General features: G+C 57.6%; 1 protein-coding gene across 1 annotated transcript; it reads left to right on the top strand.

Annotated features, from left to right (window-relative positions):
• Positions 1-409: 409 nt before the first annotated feature.
• UPK3B (uroplakin 3B) lies at positions 410-13,590 on the top strand. The gene is made up of 7 exons (XM_060649238.3): positions 410-1,946; positions 2,064-2,213; positions 2,433-2,670; positions 3,953-4,032; positions 4,886-5,015; positions 5,471-10,751; positions 10,810-13,590. Exons 1-6 carry the CDS (start codon positions 1,859-1,861, stop codon positions 5,628-5,630), a joined length of 846 nt encoding a protein of 281 aa, XP_060505221.2. The 5' UTR covers positions 410-1,858; the 3' UTR covers positions 5,631-10,751; positions 10,810-13,590.
• The last annotated feature ends 3,669 nt before the right edge of the window (positions 13,591-17,259 follow it).

Raw genomic sequence — 17,259 nt, 5'->3', positions numbered from 1 at the left:
AGAGCCCGAGCACTGACCTTGCTGCTTCCCCGTCCCCGACTCCAGTTCTCGCCGTGTGCGGTACAGCAGCTCCGCCAGGCCCACCGTCCCGTTCACTACCACAGTAAAGCGCCACTCACATGTGGCTGGTGCCGCTGTCTGCCCTGTTATGGATGAGGAAACGGTCACGGATGCAGTGACCCGCCCCAGGTCGCAGGCTCATAGTAGGGCGTAGAGCCGGGGCTGGAATTGGGCCAGGATTGGTTTGACGTCATCCTTGAAGTCCTAATTCTTCCCAGCCCTCTCAGGAACATCAAATACCCCAGCTTGCTGTCTGCCTGGGGGCGGTGATTGGGGCCTGGGGCTGCAGGGCCCCGGGGTGGGGGGTGGGGGTTGGGGGGAGGGGGCAGGGTGGCACATCCTGAGTGGGCCAGGGATACTTTTGCCTCCTTGAGGTCCTTTTCTCCGTAAGAAAAAAAATTAAGTTCTATTTCATGATGTGTTGGTTTAAAGCTGAGTGTATTATACATTAGAGCATTTTCTTCCATCTAAAAGTTTGAGTGTCTTGTGGCACTTGCTTGGCTCGCTCAGTTGGCAAAGCATGCAACTCTAGATCTCGGGGTCGCGAGTTCGAGCCCCACAGCAGGTGTAGAGATTACTTAAAAATAAAATATTAAAAAAAAGAAAGAAGGCAGTTACCCTGTGACTCAGCAATTCCACCCCAGGTGTGTATCCGAGAATGGAAAACAGGTCCACACAAAACTTGGGCATGAGCGCGCATGACAGCCTTACTTACAGAAGCCAAACAGCGGGAATGGGTGTCAGCGGAGGAGCCGGTGAATAAAATGCCTGGTTTCCATCCAGTGGGATGAAAGTTCCGCAGCCCTGAGAAGAACGAACTCCCGCCTCGTGCTATTGCGTGGATGAACCTGGACAACAGGATGCTAGGTGACAGAGACCAGACGCAAGATGCCACGTGTGTGATTCCGTTGCTGTGAAATGTCCGGCACAGGCAAGTCTGTAGAGGCAGAGAGCAGGTGCGAGGTTGCCAGGGGAGCCAGGAATGGGGAGTGACTTTCAATGGGTACAGACTGTCCTCTTGGGGTGTTGCAAATGTGCTGACCTTGGTGATGCTTGCACAACCTTGTGAAAACCCGCTGAGCTGTACGCTTTAAAAGGATGAATTTTGTACCGTGTGAATTATATCTTCTTTTGAATTATGTCTTAATTGAAAAAAAATAGAGCCAAAGGGAGTAAAGTAAGTGGAGGCTTGTCAGCTGTCAGAGGTCCTTCGTCTGACTCCAGATTCTTCCTTCAGACAAGAATGTGGCCTTGTGGAGGGAGGGCAGGACGCAGAGATGGCGGCAGGACCAGGGGGGCTGTGGTGGGGCTGGAGCTGGACAGGTCGGGACCTCTGCTCTGTTCCCCACTCCCTGGGTGGGGATGGAAGGCCAGAGGGAGGCTCCTGGCACCTGGGGTGTGGGAATCTCAGGCATGTGGCCCTGAGCCCATGTTTCCAGAGACTGGGTCCTCTCCAGGGCTGGGAGGCTGGGTGGGACCCCTGTTCAGACATGGGAGTCTCTGGCCTCCTGGCTGGCATCTGGGGGTCCGGTGGCATCCGCCTCCCTCCCGGCAGTGGGGCCTGGCACTGGCCTGCCCCACCCTGCAGCCCTGCCTAGCTCCCTCCTCATGGTAGGCTGGGCCAGTGGGAGGGGTGGGGTGCATTTACATTTTCAGGTCTTTCCAGCCCTCGGCCAGCCTGGAAGCCTGACTAACCAGCTCCTCCAGGGTCAAGGTGTTGGGGGAGGGGGTGCAGCAGGAGGTGGCCAGATCGCCCTGGGCTGTGGATGTGGAAGAAGCCCCAGCTTGGGCAGCCATCATGGGGCTCTCCCAGAGGCAGCCTGGCCCATTGCTGTCTCTCCTCCTCATGGGGGCGCTGGTCTGGCCCCCGCCCTGTATGAGCCTGGGTGAGTGGGGGTCCTGGGATGAATTCACAGACCCTGGGAGCCCACCCCTCCAACTGGGAAAGGCAGGCCCAGGGAAGGCAGGCCCCAGGACCCTCATGCTTATCTCTGTGACTACAGAGCTGATCCCCTACACGCCGCAGATCACAGCCTGGGACCTGGAAGGGAAGGTCACAGCCACCACGTTCTCCCTGGAGCAGCCACGCTGTGTCCTGGATGGGCATGCCACTGTTGCCAACACCATCTGGCTGGTGGTGGCCTTCAGCAACGGTGCGTCATGGTGCAGGTCTGGGGCTGAGGAGAGCTGCAGGGAGGCGGACTGGGCGTGGGGCTTTATCCTGGGGGGCTCCGGGAGGGTAACAAAGTGACCTGATTTGTGTCTGGAGGGAGCCTCTGGGCCCGAAGGCATGGACAGCCAGGGTGGGAGGCCTTGGACCCAGCCTGGGGCTATGCCCTCTAGCCCCATCCGTCTGTCCCTTTCTCCTGCAGCCTCCAGGGACTTCCGGAACCCACAGACGCTGGCTGAGATCCCAGCCTTCCCACGGCTGCTGACCGATGGCCACTATATGACGCTGCCCCTGTCCCTGGACCAGCTGCCCTGTGAGGACCCCGTGGTGGGCGGCAGGGGCATCCCCCTGCTTCGGGTGGGCAATGACCCTGGCTGCCTTGCTGACCTCCGTGAGCCACCCTTCTGCAACACCCCCCTCCCCAGCCCTGGACCTTACAGGTGAGTCATTCTGCCTGGACCCTGGGACAGGGCCTGTACTGGGGGAGAAGGGGTCTGGGGGAACAGGGCTGCCCTCCCTAGCCTCCCCCCAGGGCCCCATCCTGGCGGCAGGCTCCTCCCCTTCACAAGCCTTGCGGGGGTCAGGGAGCAACGCTCATCCAAGCTGGGGGGCAGGCAGAATGTGGCCTTTCCAGGAGACCTGCCCACGAGGAAGTGGGCACCGCAGGGCTTGTGGGGGCAGGGTGGGGTCTCAGGCCCAGAGTCAGGGGTGGGGAGCTGCCGGGCTGCAGCCACTAGCCCCGGGGTGGATCTGGTAGGAATCTGAGCCCAGGGCTGAGTCCAGACCCAATCAGTGGGTACAAGACAGGGGAACAGGAAATAAGCCTACTGCTCACTTTTACAGGTGAAGAAACTGAGGCACAGGGCACCAAGGGCTTGTCAGGGTCACGGGGGGAGCCAGAGTGAGAGAGCAGGTGTCCAGATGAGGGCCGCCTGGGCCACAGGACAGGACCAGGTGTCCTCAGGGAGACCAAGTCCAGCTGGGAGAACCAGCATGGGGCACAGGGAAGGTGGGGCTTGGTGTGGGCTGGACCGGCACCTCCGTTAACCGCCTCCCTCTGCCCTCTCCCCGGGCCCGGCCCTGACAGAACCGCCTTCCTACCTCCCCCCATGCCCACTTCCTGGCTCAGCCTCATCTTAACCTCCTGCCCCCATTCCTAGCAGCCACCAGCGCTGGCTGCCCTCCACGCCAGCCTGCCTGGGCCCCTCCATGCTCAGACATCTGCCAAGCCCCCCACCTGGCACAAAGATACAACCTGAGCTCCTCTGCATGGCCTCTGGTGCCCTCGGGTCTCAGCCTGCCTCTCCTTGTGATCCCAGGCTCTTGAACACCCCTCTCCTCCCTGGGCTTTTGCTTAGGGTGCCTGACCCTACTGGAGAGACTTCTATGGCTTTCTAGATGTCACTTGGCCAGCTGTTCTCTACGAGGCCCGGGGCCCCCAGCCCCATCTGACTCCCTGAGGCACTCTGTATGGGACAGTGATGGGGGCCCCCTAAACCTGATGGGGAGTCTGGAGAGCAATGGCTCAGGTGGACTGGGGCTGCTGGCAGAGGTTACTGTGGCCAGAGAGGTCTTGGGGGGTTCTCAGAGCAGGACCAGGCCATGGCTGGCCCTGACAGGCCCTACAAGAGCCCAGCCCAGAACTGCCTGGGGCTTGGCTGCTTTGGTCACCAGGCCCAGGGCAGTTCAGGCTCTGAGCCCCACTCCTTCTCCTCTCCCCAGGGTGAAGTTCCTCCTGATGGACGCCAGCGGCTCACCCCAGGCCGAGACCAGGTGGTCCGACCCCATTACTCTCCACCAAGGTAGCGTAGGAGGGCGGGGCGTGCTCTGGCTCCAGGCTGCCCCTGTGGACGAGTCACCCTCTGCCCAGTGGTCCTGCTCAGCCGGCCCTTCCCTCTGCTGCCATGAGACTGGGGGCCTGGAGGAAGTCTCCAAGTCCAGCCCATCCCCCAAAAAGAACCTCATGCTGGGGGCAAGGAGGCACTGGGTCAGCCTCACTGGCAGAGACACCAGCTGTGTCCATCCACATCAACACAACCTCGGGTGCCCAGGTCCCAGCCCAGTTGTGGGCAGAAACAGTCTTCCCCTCCAATGGGGAGCCAGCCCTGGGCCAAGCGCTGCCAGGTGGAGAAGGGCCAGGGCACAAAGAGGCTGGGGTCAGAGTCAGGGCCGCAGGTTCTGGGAGACTTCCCTCAGCGGGGCCCTAAAGGGCTGGTGATGGACCAGGCCGAGGAAACTGCATGTAGGAAGGCCAGTGCCCCGGGGTGAGGGACACCTGGGAGACGGGCTGTAGAGGCTGGGTGTTGGCGGGGGTGGAGGGTCTTGTCATCTGAAGGCCTTGAATGCCACGCTCCAGGAAACGAGGCGGCCACCGGTTGGTCCTGAGGTCGGCTGCAGCTCTGCCTACTGTGCGCAGTGCAGTGGGGTGGGCGTGTTGGCAAGAACAGCCTAGAAAGTGAGACTAAGAAAAAAGGCTGGAGCGGTGGTGGGTGGTCCGGGCTGGGAGGGCACCGATGCCCCGCTGGGATGGACAAATGGGGTGGGCTCAGGAGGCTGTCTTGGGACTCGAGGCAGTCAGGCCTTGAGCATGAGTCTGGAGGGGGAAGTGACTGCCCTGGGCTGGAGGGGCAGCCTCTGAGCGTACGCTGTGTGCAGGGAAGGCCCCAGGCTCTATCGACACGTGGCCAGGGCGGCGAAGCGGTGACATGATTGTCATCGCCTCCATCCTCTCCTCTCTGGCCGGCCTCCTGCTCCTGGCCTTCCTGGCTGCGTCCACCGTGCGCTTGTGAGTGCTGACATCCCCCTGGGCCCCTCTTCCACCCAGAGCCCCTTCCCTCTCACTGGTCCCAGCACCTGAAAGCCCTCCAGGAACACTGCGGCTGAGTTGGCGGTTCCCCTTCCAGGGGTGTGCGGGAAATTTCCGCCCTGAGTATCTCTCACCTGGACAGCAGGGAGGTGGGCCAGAGGCTCCTCTGATGACAGGTTCAGAGAAGGGGCCACCTTGCTCTGCCCTGTCCTTCAGCGTGTCCTTGGCCCCAGCCTTACGCCTCCCAGGCCGTGTTTTCTCTCCAAGGAGGCTTCAGTGAACTGAAACCAGGGTATTCGGGGCAACCACCTGGAGGAGGTGGGCCAGAAGCAGGTTCTGGAAGGAAGGAAAGGGAGAGGCTGCGGGAGGAGGCCCTGACTTGGCAGACGGCTCCCCACAGCAGGGACCCAGTCTGGTCTCCTCTCCCCATCCAGCTCCAGCCTGTGGTGGCCGGAGGAAGTCCCGGAGCAGCTGCGGATTGGCTCCTTCAAGGGGAAGCGCTACATGACCCACCACATCCCACCCACTGAGGCCGCCACCCTGCCCGTGGGCTATGAGCCTGGCCTGGACCCCCTCCCCAGCCTCAGCCCCTAGCCTGGTGGAAGGGGCTGGGGCGGGGCCCTGGGAAGTTGGGGGCCACGTACGCAGTGCGCATTCCCAGCTCCTGCGCCCACATGCCCCTCCCCCATTGCGCCGCCCCACCCGCCCGATGTCCCACCACCTGCAGCCCTGCCTTTGCCTTTCCCATTCTGCCCTCTCCAGGCAACTGAAGTTGCATCAAGTCTGGGGGGAGGGCCATGGTCAGGCCAGCATGCAGCCCCCACTTCCACCCCTACCTCTGTGAGAGGTAACGTGGAGAGGCCACACTGACCAGAAGCTTCCAGGCTCCAGGAGGGGCCCAGTGGGGGGCCTTGCTCTGCCCTGTGCAGGGGACTGGGCCAGGCCCATCACCGGGTGCATGAAGTCCGAGCCTCCCTCTGTCTCTCTGTCCCACCTTCCAGTGGCTGGGGCTGCAGTGAAGCCTTCAGAGGCACCTCCATTGTCCCCCAGGCGGGGGCACTTTCTGAGGGTGGCCAGAAGTTCAGAGCGTAGAGGCACATTGTGGCCGTCTGACCACTGATTCCACCACTTCCAACCCTATTGCACACACAGATGGCTTACTCATTCTCGCTCCACCAACATTTATTAAGCACCTGCTGTATGCCACTGCCAGTGTTAGACATGGAGCCTCAGGAGGAACCAGTCCTGAACTTGGGGAGCTCACTCACCACTCTGGACCTGAGATGACCACGTGTCCAGATGTGACCTGTTACTGTTAGGGCTGTCAGATTGTCACATACCCTCGGGTTCAAGCTCCTTAGATGCTCACCCCAATGGGCTCTCTGAGGCCCCGGAGCCCCCCACCATCAGGCAGTACACACTTTAGACTTCCCCCTAGCGTCCGACTTCTCGCAGGGCCGGTGGGTCCAGCTTTGGCCACACGGTGGCGCCGGTGCGCCGCAGCCGTCCGGCCCCGCGCACGCGCACTCGTATTCACAGACCCGCCTGAGGCAATTGACTGGCAGGTTCCAGCGGTGACCTGATGCTGAGGAGCCATCGCCACTTTCTGGAGGTCAGGGCTCCAGACTTCATCTGGGTCAAGCCAGAGGGATGAGCAGTCACGCACTCGCTTGAGGGCCGTCCAGTCTACACAACCGCCACCATTTTCTAGATGGAGAAACTGAGGCTGGGCGACTTGTCCTCCACGCTCTGCCCACTGCCTCCCCCCCCCCCCCACCACGCCCCTCTTGTCCCCGGGCATCTCCCATCTTATTCGGTGGGACCGCGGCTCCCAGCATGCAGGCCCCCCCGCCCCTGCACGGCGCCCGGCCGTGACCCATGTGTACCCGCCCTCCTCAGAGGTGAATAAACGCGGTCTCCGTCCCCCTAGCGGTGTGCGCTGGTGTGGGGAAAGGGGCATCTGCGCCCGGGGCCCAGCCCCGCTTCACCCCTTCCACCCCGGGGTCTGCCCCGAGCCTGTCCTTTTGACGCACAGCCCTAACTGCATTTTCGAGGTGCCCCATCTCCTAATAGACCCCAGGGAAACCCATCCTTGCATTTCAGGGCCAAGAGGCCACCGCTAATGCAGCTTCCGCGGATTTAGCAGTACTGTCTCCCAGGCAAACACTTCAGGGAGGTTTTGTTTTCAAAACCCATGAAACCCTGGTCCCTAGTGGTTTATCCTCCATCCTACTTGCAGCCCCTTCGGCCGCAATACCTCCAGGTGCAGGCAGAAGCCGATTCAAATGCAGTCAGGAGCTCAGGCTCCGGTGTCCTGGGTGACATCTGGCCATGGGAGCCAGCCGCTTTGGGCAGCCGCTTTTGAAATGCTGCTGCTGTGGAACCTAGGTCCCTCTTGGCCTCTAAGCGTTCCAAGTGCCTCCCACCCTCACCAGCTGTGTCCAACAGCGCCTGTCTCGCGCTGTCCTGTCCAGGCCTGGCTCCAGCACCAGATGGAGAGGCCCTCTGGGCCCAGACACCCAGCTCGGGTATGGCGAGGAGGAAAAGGGTTCCACTGGTGTTGGCTGAGTGAAAACATGAACGAACCAGCTCAGGGCCGGAAGATCAGGCAGCAGCAGGAATTGCCCCGAGCTCCTGTGTGTCCCAGGGCCCTCTTGTGGCTTATTCTTAGTGCCGGAACCTGTGCTGATCCCAGGCACAGCCCCAGCGATGTCCCCTGTGCGTGCAGGGCACCCCGGAGCCCTGTGAGGAGCTGTGCTTGCCCCATCCGACCATGTGGGGCTTGACTGTGAAGACGGGCCCAAAACAGACACTACAGCACAGTAGGTGAAGCGTGGCCGTGGGAGTGGGGGGGGGGGGGGTGACCCCACCTGAGGTCAAGGGGGCTTCCCAAGGGTGACTTCTGAGAGGAGTCTTTAGGGGCACAAGGAAGTGAGTCAAGTAGGAGGGGAGGGAGGGAGGAAGAGAGAGCGAGAGAGTCAGGGAGACCAGGTGTGAATAGTCTCCCCCTCGGTGGCACAAATGGTGCCCCGGGGGGCTGGCAGCAGGGACTAGGAGACCGGAGCCAGGAGGAGGCCAGAGCAAGGGGGACTGGCCTGGTCTTCCAGGCAAATGGAACCGGGCCTGAACCAGGGCAGACAAAGGAAGTTGGAGAGGAGGAGGTGGATTCCAGAATATTCAGGAGGTGACCCAAGGAACTGGGACTTTGTAGATGAGAGAGATGCCCCAGGAGAGGCCATGCTCGGGTTTCTGATGGGGGGGTGGCATGTGTGACTGGAAAATGGAGGCGCTTTCTGTTCTGAAAGTGGTTCCGTCCCCCAGCTTGCTTCAGAGCAGACTTCTGGAAAAGGGGGTTCTGGGGACACCATCTTAGCAGATGGGTGCGCTCAGAAGAACGTTAACAAGTCGTTAATATTTTACGAGCCTGTCCTGGGTCAGGGGGAGGCCACCCTGTGACTCCGCCAGACTGGGGGTCTGTTCTGGCCCAGGGCTGTGGTGACCAGCACGCCAGGGTGTCGCAGAAGCCACTTGGAGAAAGGGCGGCAGGATTGGTCATGGCCAGCACGGGCCCTGAGGAAGCATGTCGGGGCATTCTGCCCCAGAGTCACGCTCCAGAGGGTTACCAGCCGGACCCCAGCTCTGCACGGGCCAGCTCGTGACAGCCTTGAGTAGAGCCTGTAGTGACAGCCATGTGATGGTGCATCTTTTATTAAATAGCGTTTAAAATTTTTCCCCAGGGCTATATTTGAGGGAAGGCCTCCAAATCCGTTGGCGTGTAAGGTAATGGCTCAGTGGCAAAAAACAAGTTCATTGTTAAAAAGAAAAAAACAGCAGCAGTTGTGGGGGTGATGACTCTCAGATGACTCATCAGACCAGAAATCGAAAGGATCAGGATGACAGCAGGTGGAAACCAAGCAGGGCGGGGGGGGCACTGAGCACTCCCTCGCACCCCCTGGGTTCACTTCATCTGTGCCTCTGAACCACCTATTCCTGCACGTTGTCCCTGCAATCCCCAGCCAGCCCCCTCCTGCCTCTAGCAGCGTTCCTGACCCCCATAGACCTCCTCCTCTCAGTATCCAGAGGGACCAGATTGTGAACCTGATGGTGTTCACCTTTGCTCCCAACTTGCAGTCACTTCCTGCTCCAAGACCAGAGTCTAGATTCACCATCTCAGTTTTGAGGGCCCGTTGATCCATCCCTTATTCCCTGTGTTCTGGCCACACAGGTCCCTGGTTAGCCCTGCTGCCACAGGGCCTTTGCACTTGCTTTCCCCCCTCAGTGTAAGACACTTCTCTGCCTCGCTCCTCTAGATCATTCATCAGCTCCAGTGTGGCTTCTGCAGGGAAGCCCTTTCTGACCCTTCAGCTCTCCTGGAGCCCTCTTCTTTCTCAGCACGTTTTCCATTTTGTAGTTAGACATTTAAAAGGGTGACTTTTGCATCTCTCCCACTAAACTGTGAATGAACTCCAGGAGGGCAGGGACCATGTCTGATTTGCTCACCAAGACGCCCCTGGAACTAACACAGTGCCTGACTGCCCGTGGGTGCTTAATGAACATTTGTTGACTGACTGCCTCATAAAAGGCAAATATATGTTCACGTTCTTTTTAAAAAAAAATATCAGCTTCAGGGGCACCTGGGTGGCTCAGTCGGTTAAGTGTCAGATTCTTGATTTCAGCTCAGGTCATGATCTCCCAGTTTGTGAGTGTGAGCCCCACGTCGGGCTCTGTGCTGACAGCATGGAGTCTGCTTGGGATTCCCTCTCTGCCCCTCCCCTGCTCTCTCTCTCTCTCTTTCTCTCTCTCGGAATAAATAAGTAAACTTAAAAAAATAATCAGCTTCATTGAGATAGAATTCAAATACCATGCGATATACCTACTTACAGTGTTCAGTTTGCTGAATTCTGGCATATTCGTAGACCTGTCCACTCATCATCAGTACTTCCAACTTCCGAATATTGTAATCATCCTAAAAGACACCCTGTGCCCCTGAGGCAGTCGCCTCTCTTTGTCCCTGGCAACCGCTTGTCTACTTCCTGAACATTTCCTAGAAACATGGTCCTTTGTGACTGGTGTCATTTTTTGGGAAAGGAAAACAGGAGCCCTGACGTTTGTCTGTTGTGGGTTCTGTCACTCACTGCTCCTCGCTCCTCTCATTTGGCTGAATCACTTCTTAATCGTTTTTAACTGGGCAGAACTGCATTCTGCCCAGAAGTGGAGTCTCTCTCACACACCCAGGAAACCGTCGGCGGGGGGGCTCAGGCTCCACAGGGCCCGGGAACCCCCACCCCAGTGTGCTCTCAGCCGCAAACAGTGGAACACTGGGACTAGGAAGCAACTGGAACAAGGAACCAACTTTGGTGAGCCAGGTGGGGAAGGAATGTTCTAGAAGAGCTCTGAGAGCCAGGGCTGGAGACCACATCAGGAATCCCAGTGCAGAACAAAGCTGCATTCCTTGGGTCCCACCATGCGAGCTTCTGGCCTGGTTGCCTCTGGAAGCTGGGCATGGCGGTCACTTCTTTGTCTGGTGTGGGTGCATGACTGGTGGGCACCCTGGCTGCACGGGAGGCTGGCAAGTCACACTCTCCTGCAGCTACAGTAGGAGCGCAGACTCAAGCCCCCAGCAGAAGCGGGCCTGTGCAGTGTCGTACCTGCTGTGGGTGAGGGGCCGCGTCCTTGAGAAGGGACACTGTTGTGTGACTCTCACGAAGACGTCCTGTGGCCAGTGCTGGCTCTGGGAGTGCACGTAGCAGGAAGGCAATGTCCCAGCCATAAGAAGGGTGTGGCAGGAGCTAGACAGTCAGGATGGCAGCCATCTATCCCCCCAGAAGGTGGCCGGGCCCAGTTTCACTAAATTCAGAGCTTTGCTGGGCTCTGTGACTGTCTACCTTCTAGGAAGACCCCCAGGGCCAGTGTGGGGAAGAGCAAGGACCTCTCCAGGGTCGAGCCCTTGGACTTGTTACACCTCGCCTGCGAGCCTTAGTGTTCACGTCTGTACAATGGGTCAGTCATTCTCGTCACCCAGGGCTGCTGTGAGGGGCAGGGAGATGCGATGGTTCAAGGGGTCTGACGTGTAGATGTTCAGTTAATGACTTTTTCTATTTTTCTCTGAGATACCTTTTGTTATTCCAGAGGAAGAGCTGTCACTTTGACCTTTCGTTGCCACCGCCCCAGAGACCCTGCCCCCCTCCCCAGGATGGGGACACAAGAAAGCTTTGGGGGCTCGTCCCTCCCCGCTGTCCGTAGGAAGGCTTGGAGCACAGACCGGGCACAGCCAGCTCCTGGCCACGCGGCTGGGCAGCTGACCCCCGGCAGCCCAGCCCACTGGCTCCCTGGAGCCCTCTCGGTCCCTGCCCCCAGCAGCCCTGGAAGCTGCCTGGCCTGAGGCGGAAGGCACCATGTTCTTGGGCGGGGGTCCCCATGAAACAGAAGCATAGGGACACAGCCCTCACCCCTCACTCTGCAGCCTGCCTCCCCCCACCCGCTCCCCTTGGAGGAGGGGGCCGTTGCCGGGCACCCACTTCGGGGTAGGACAACACATCTGGGGCCCGGCCCGGCCCAGAGACCCTCCGGTCCTTACAGAGGCTTCAGATCCCGTCCCTGTCCTTAGAGAGTGTCCCACCCACAGGGGAATTGTGGGTGGGACGGAATTGTGTCTCTCAAAATTCGCATGTAGAAGCCCTAACCCTTAGTGCCTCGGAATGTAGGGTATCTGGAGATGGGGTCTCTAAGAGGGAATTCAGTTAAAGAGGTAATCAAGTAAGGCCTTTAGGGTGGGGTGCAATCCAGTCTGACTGGTGTCTTCATAAAAGATTAGGACAAGGAGTCACCAGGGATGCAGCGAAGAGGGAAGACCACGTGACCAGAGGACAGCCATCCGCCCGCCAAGGACAGAGGTCTCAGAAGAAACCAACCAAGTGGACTTGATCTTGACTTCCAGCCTCCAGAACTGTGACAAAATAGATGCTTGGTTTTTGGTTTTGTTTTTAAGTAGGCTCTATGCGGCTTGACATCACGACCCCCAGATCACGAATCACATGTTACTTTTTTTTTTCTTTTTTAATGTCTATTTATTTTTGAGAGAGACGGAGACAGAGACAGAGTGCAAGCAGGGAAGGGGCAGAGAGAGAGGGAGATGCGGAATCTGAAGCAGGCTCCAGGCTCCGAGCTGTCAGCACAGAGCCCGACGCGGGGCTCGAACTCCCAGACCACGAGATCATGACGGGAGCCGAAGTCGGACGCTTAACTGAGCCACCCAAAGCCCCAAGAATCGCGTGTTCTAACGACTGAGCCAGCCAGGCACCCTGATGATGCTTGTTTTTTGTTGTTGTTGTTGTTGTTTTTTGTTGATGCTTGTTTAAGCACCCTGATCTGTGGCTTTTTGCTGTGGCCGCCGAGTGGCCTAATCTACCCACCATTACAGCAGAGTGGGCAGGAGTAGTCACGGAGCTGGACCGCACGGAGTAGGGGTCAGGGGGAGACGTTTAACGTCCAGCCAACAGGTGAGCGGAGGCTTTTGTGCATAGAGGCTCGAAGTAGGACGGGGCTTGGGGGGTGCACTGGGCAGGCCGAGGCCTTCACGATGGACTTGGATGGGTGTAGGCCAGGATCTGCTCACAACCCCCGACCCAGCTCTCTGGGTGGCCTTCCCCTTCCCTCCCCATACAGAAGCCAGAAGCCACTACAGCCGTGTCCTCGTCCTCCCCTACCATCCCCCGCACCGGTCCTAGCCTGGACACCCCTGACTCCTGACAGAGAGCCCCAGGAGCGAGACGGGAGCCTGGCATTCTCCTTTATACCTCGTTTGTCCCACCAGGCAACCCCGCCCTCCTCCCCTGGCCTCAGTTTCCCTCTGTAAAATGAGCGAAGACCTCCAAGCTTCTCGGCTCAGACCCTCCAGTCCTGGCTTCCCCCAAACCCCACTCCCTGTGGAGGACACAAGCTAGAGTTACCCACAGGAAAAGAATGTGTTGTCCTTGACAACCATTCTTCTCCGTGACTTTTCTCCCGGAGGGACAGAGAGGAATGCCTCATTAGTCATCCTGGCCTCTCCCTCCTGGTCCCCAGCCCTGGTCCCTCTGCTCCCCTCCCCACCCAGTGGAGGTGGCCCAAATCCCCTCCACCGCATGTTTTTAATGGAATCTCCAGGCTCAACTTTGCCCTCCGATCCCTGTGACTGGAACCCTGTCCTTGTCTGAGCCCCAACTCCATGGGGCTGGGGCAGTGGGAGAGCCCCCAGGGTAGAGGGTGCCATGGGCTGGGGTGAGGAGGGGTGGGCGGGAGGGTTTGGGGGCTGAGGGGGCTCAGCTCATCAGACATCTCCGGGTGCCTCTTCAAGTGGGGTCCTCTGCGGGCAGAGCTGCTGGGCTCTCTGACGGCCTATTGGGGGGATCAGTGAATAAATTACCCACCCTGGAGCGCCTGGGTGGCTCAGTCAGTTGAGTGTCTGGCTCTTGATTCTGGCTCAGGTCACGATCTCACGGTTTGTGAGTTTGAGCCCTGCGTTGGGCTCAGTGCTGACAGCTCAGAGCCTGGAGCCTGCTTCAGATTTTCTCTCTCTCTCTCTCTCTCTCTCTCTCTCCTCTCTCTGTTTCTCTCTCCCTCCGCCCCTCCCCTGCTCACACTCTGTCTCTGTCTCTCTCAAAAATAAACCTTTAAAAAAATATTTTAATAAAATAAAAATAAAGTACCCACTCTTTTCCCAATCCACACTTCTCCTCTAGAGCTTCTGCCCACGACCTGTGCCCGCAGGGGTCCTGGCACACAGTAGCCCTTCAATAAACAGTGTGGCAGCTGCACTGGACATAGAAAGTAAAAAGGCCTTAGTTTCCTGACCTCCAGCAGCCCTGTGTCCTGTGGGGGGAGATGTAAGCCCACCTACCCCAGGCTTCGGTGGATCAGGAGTGAGCCAGGCTTGCTTGCCTCTTGGCCCCAAAGTTGTGCGATTTCACCCAAAGGAGGCACCCCCCCTACGCTATCACTAGACCAGGGAAGTGGTGAGCTGCCTGTCTCAAGGGATGAACCAGCAGAACTGGAAGGGGCTGGATCACTGTGCCGTGGAAAGATTAAGGACCAGGGTGGGCTCAATGAACCGTGGGGGTCTGTCCCCCTTGGGATTAGCACCACTGGGTCTCTGTCAGCATTCGGTGAGTGGCCCCTAGGCTAAGCTGGTGCAGGGGGAAGGGACTGGGTCACCTGTACTTCCCCTCCCTGCACGAAGTCCCAGGCTGCCCCTGGAGGTGCCCGAGCCTCTCCTCGGGACAGGCTGTGATGGTTGCCATGGAGCTGGGGCCCTGTCTGGGGACATGGGGCTGAGTGGGCCTTTGGGAGCATTTCTCTGGTGGCCCTGTGTTTGGGGGCGGGTGGAAGCCACACCTCATCACATGAGTCACCCCAAAGGTACAAGGCAAGGTAGGTCCTTGGGAATAGACTGTTCCCTGGGGCTTGGCATGGGCCCCACCCAGTCCCTCTGGGCATCGTGGGCCCCTTCCCTTCACACAGGGACTCACCGGAGCTGGGGACATCTGGACCAGGAAGAGGGGATCCAACAGAGAAGCTGGCCTCTACCCAGAAGCCACAACATTCTAGTTGTCAGACTGATGCTGTAAAACAAGATGGTAACCGCTGGCCACCCAGCCAGATCCATGGAACAGGGAGGTGGCCATATTAGCAGTCAAAATAATTACTGAGCACAGATATTGTGCTGGACCCTGGGCTCAACAGTGGGGACACAGTGGGGGAACCAAACAGACCCAATCACTGCACTCCAGGAGTCACTGTTAACGAAGAGAAGAAGCATTCGTCAAATAATGATACAGCCAGTTAGTACTGTGGTCGAGTAGAACGTAGGGCAAAGTTACAAAGACTAAAATGGCCTGATACTGATGCCCAAATAGAAGATTGGTCCAAGAGGGGCGCCTGGGTGGCTCAGTTAAGTGTCCGACTTCAGCTCAGGTCGTGATCTTGCGGTTCACGAGTTCAAGCCTTGCATCAGGCTCTGTGCTGACAGTTCAGAGCCTAGAATCTACTTCAGATTCTGTGTCTTCCTCTCTCAACCCCTGCCACGCTCACGCAATGTCTCTCTGTCTCAATAAATAAACATTTTTTTAATTTAATAAAAAAAAATAATAATAATAAAAAGATTGCTCCAAGAAATGAATCAGGAAGTCCAGGAGCTGACCTGAACACACACACACACACACACACACACACACACACACACGTACACACACATACACACACACGAATCAGGCATGAATGTCTCTGTAACCTTTGAGATATAGGATGCATCAGACTTCTTTGTTTTCTGAATCATATTAACTCTGCTTCCTGGTGTCCACTCTCTGGGGCTGTGGGTCCCATAGTGATCACTTTGTGTGGCTTTCCCTCCCTCGTTGAGCTTGTGCCAAAGTCCCGGGGCTGACCCAGGCTAGAAAAATGGCAGTGGGTGGAGGTGGTGTCTCTGGCCTTGGATCTGCCCCGGTCCTCCTTGTCACTATCATCATTTCTGCCACATAGTGACACACGCCTGGGAGCTGCTTACCCTGGTGATATCCAGTTGTGCCCGAGTGGGGGCCAGCCATCAGCTCACCGACCAACATCAGAGAGCATCCCCCAGCCTGGCTGAGCCTGTCACCTGCAGCAGCCCCACGATGAATCTTGCAGGACTGGGGAGAACCCCTGGAGGCCGGTGAGTCTGGGGAGGAGCCCTCGTACCTTGTCCTTGGCAGGACAAACTAAGCCAACGGCACCCTAAGTGGGCTGTGGGTGTGGGTACCGCTGGTACATTATGGGAGCTTGTCCTGGGTCAAGCTGAGAGGGGACACTGAGAATTGCCTATGTCTGTGGTATATGACAACAAAGGGAAAGGACTGATTTTTTTTCAGTATTTTTCAGTTTTGGGGTTTTTATGGAGGCTTGATGTAGGAATAATTGATTAAGCCACTGGCCACTGGGGAAGTAGGGGGGATGGGGCAGAAAATTCCAATCCTCTCTTCGTGCTGGTGTCCTTGGCCACCAGTGCCCATCCTGGGGTTATCTAGGGGCCTTCCAAATGTCACCTCATTAACATAAACTCAGGTGGAAAGGGGCTTGTTATTGGGGTGCCTGGGTAGCTCAGTGGGTTAAGCGTCCTACTCTTGATTTCGGTTTAGGTCATGATCTCACAGTTCATGAGTTCGAACCTCACATCGGGCTCTGTGCTGACAGTGCAGAGCCTACTTGGGATTCTCTCTCTCCCTCTCCCTCTGCCCCTGCTGTGCTCTCTCTCTCTCTCTCTCTGTCAAAATAAGTAAAATAAATTATTTTTTTAAAGAAAGGGGCTTGTTATGAAAAACAAAAACACTATTTTTGTCTTTACTACTGTGGAGCACTTTGAGGGAACAAAGATACCCCTTTAGGGGCCTCATGCCGGGTACCGGACCACAGTATATCTCACGGCAGACACAGGTAAGTGATCCTGGACACATGGCAAACCGAGGACAGTGGGGGTCCTGGGGGTGGGGGCAGGAGACAGAGGGACGCAGGCACAAAGAGGGAAAATACAAAAGTAAACTCAGGGCCTTGTGCAGAGCAGTAATCAGCGTGGGCCACGAACTGAGACGGGAAACATCAGTGTTCCCGCCGGCCCCCAATGCCACACAGATCCACAGGGAGAGAGCCCTGAGTATGACCAACCTGGGGCTGATCTCCAGCTCGAGAGGCCACTGCAGGAAGGTTGGGCTCTGTTTTCTCGTCTGTGTAATGAGATTAGTCATAATGCCTGCCCTACTCACTTCTAGAGGAGCTGAGGAGATGAGTCGATGAGCAGGAACGTGTCTTCAGAAAGAAGCGAGCTCTCCACCTGTTGTGATGTTCGCTCTCAACGCCTTTCAAAGGTAGAGGAGAAAAAAAGTAAATACATATATTTATTAATATGTATTGTATAAAAATACGTAATATATGAAAACATGTTGGGGCACTTAACTGACTCACTGGGTGGGAACGTGCAAGTCCTGATCTCAGGGTCATGAGTTCAAGCCCCATGAGCATAGAGCTGCATAAAAAACAAAAAGAGAGAGAGAGAGAGAAGGGGCATCTGGGTGGCTCAGTCAGTTAAGCATCTGGCTCTTGATTTCGGCTCAGGTCATGATCCCGGAGTCATGGGCTCGAGCCCCACATTGGGCTCTTGCACAGAACATGGAGCCTGCTTGAGATTCTCTCTCCCTCTGCCCCTCCCCTGCTCATA

The sequence above is a fragment of the Panthera onca genome, chromosome E3 (genome assembly GCF_046562875.1).
Source record: "Panthera onca isolate mPanOnc1 chromosome E3, mPanOnc1 haplotype 2, whole genome shotgun sequence".
Lineage (NCBI taxonomy): Eukaryota > Metazoa > Chordata > Mammalia > Carnivora > Felidae > Panthera > Panthera onca.
Note: the sequence above shows the minus strand (reverse complement) of the source record. Positions and strands in the feature narration are given on the sequence as shown.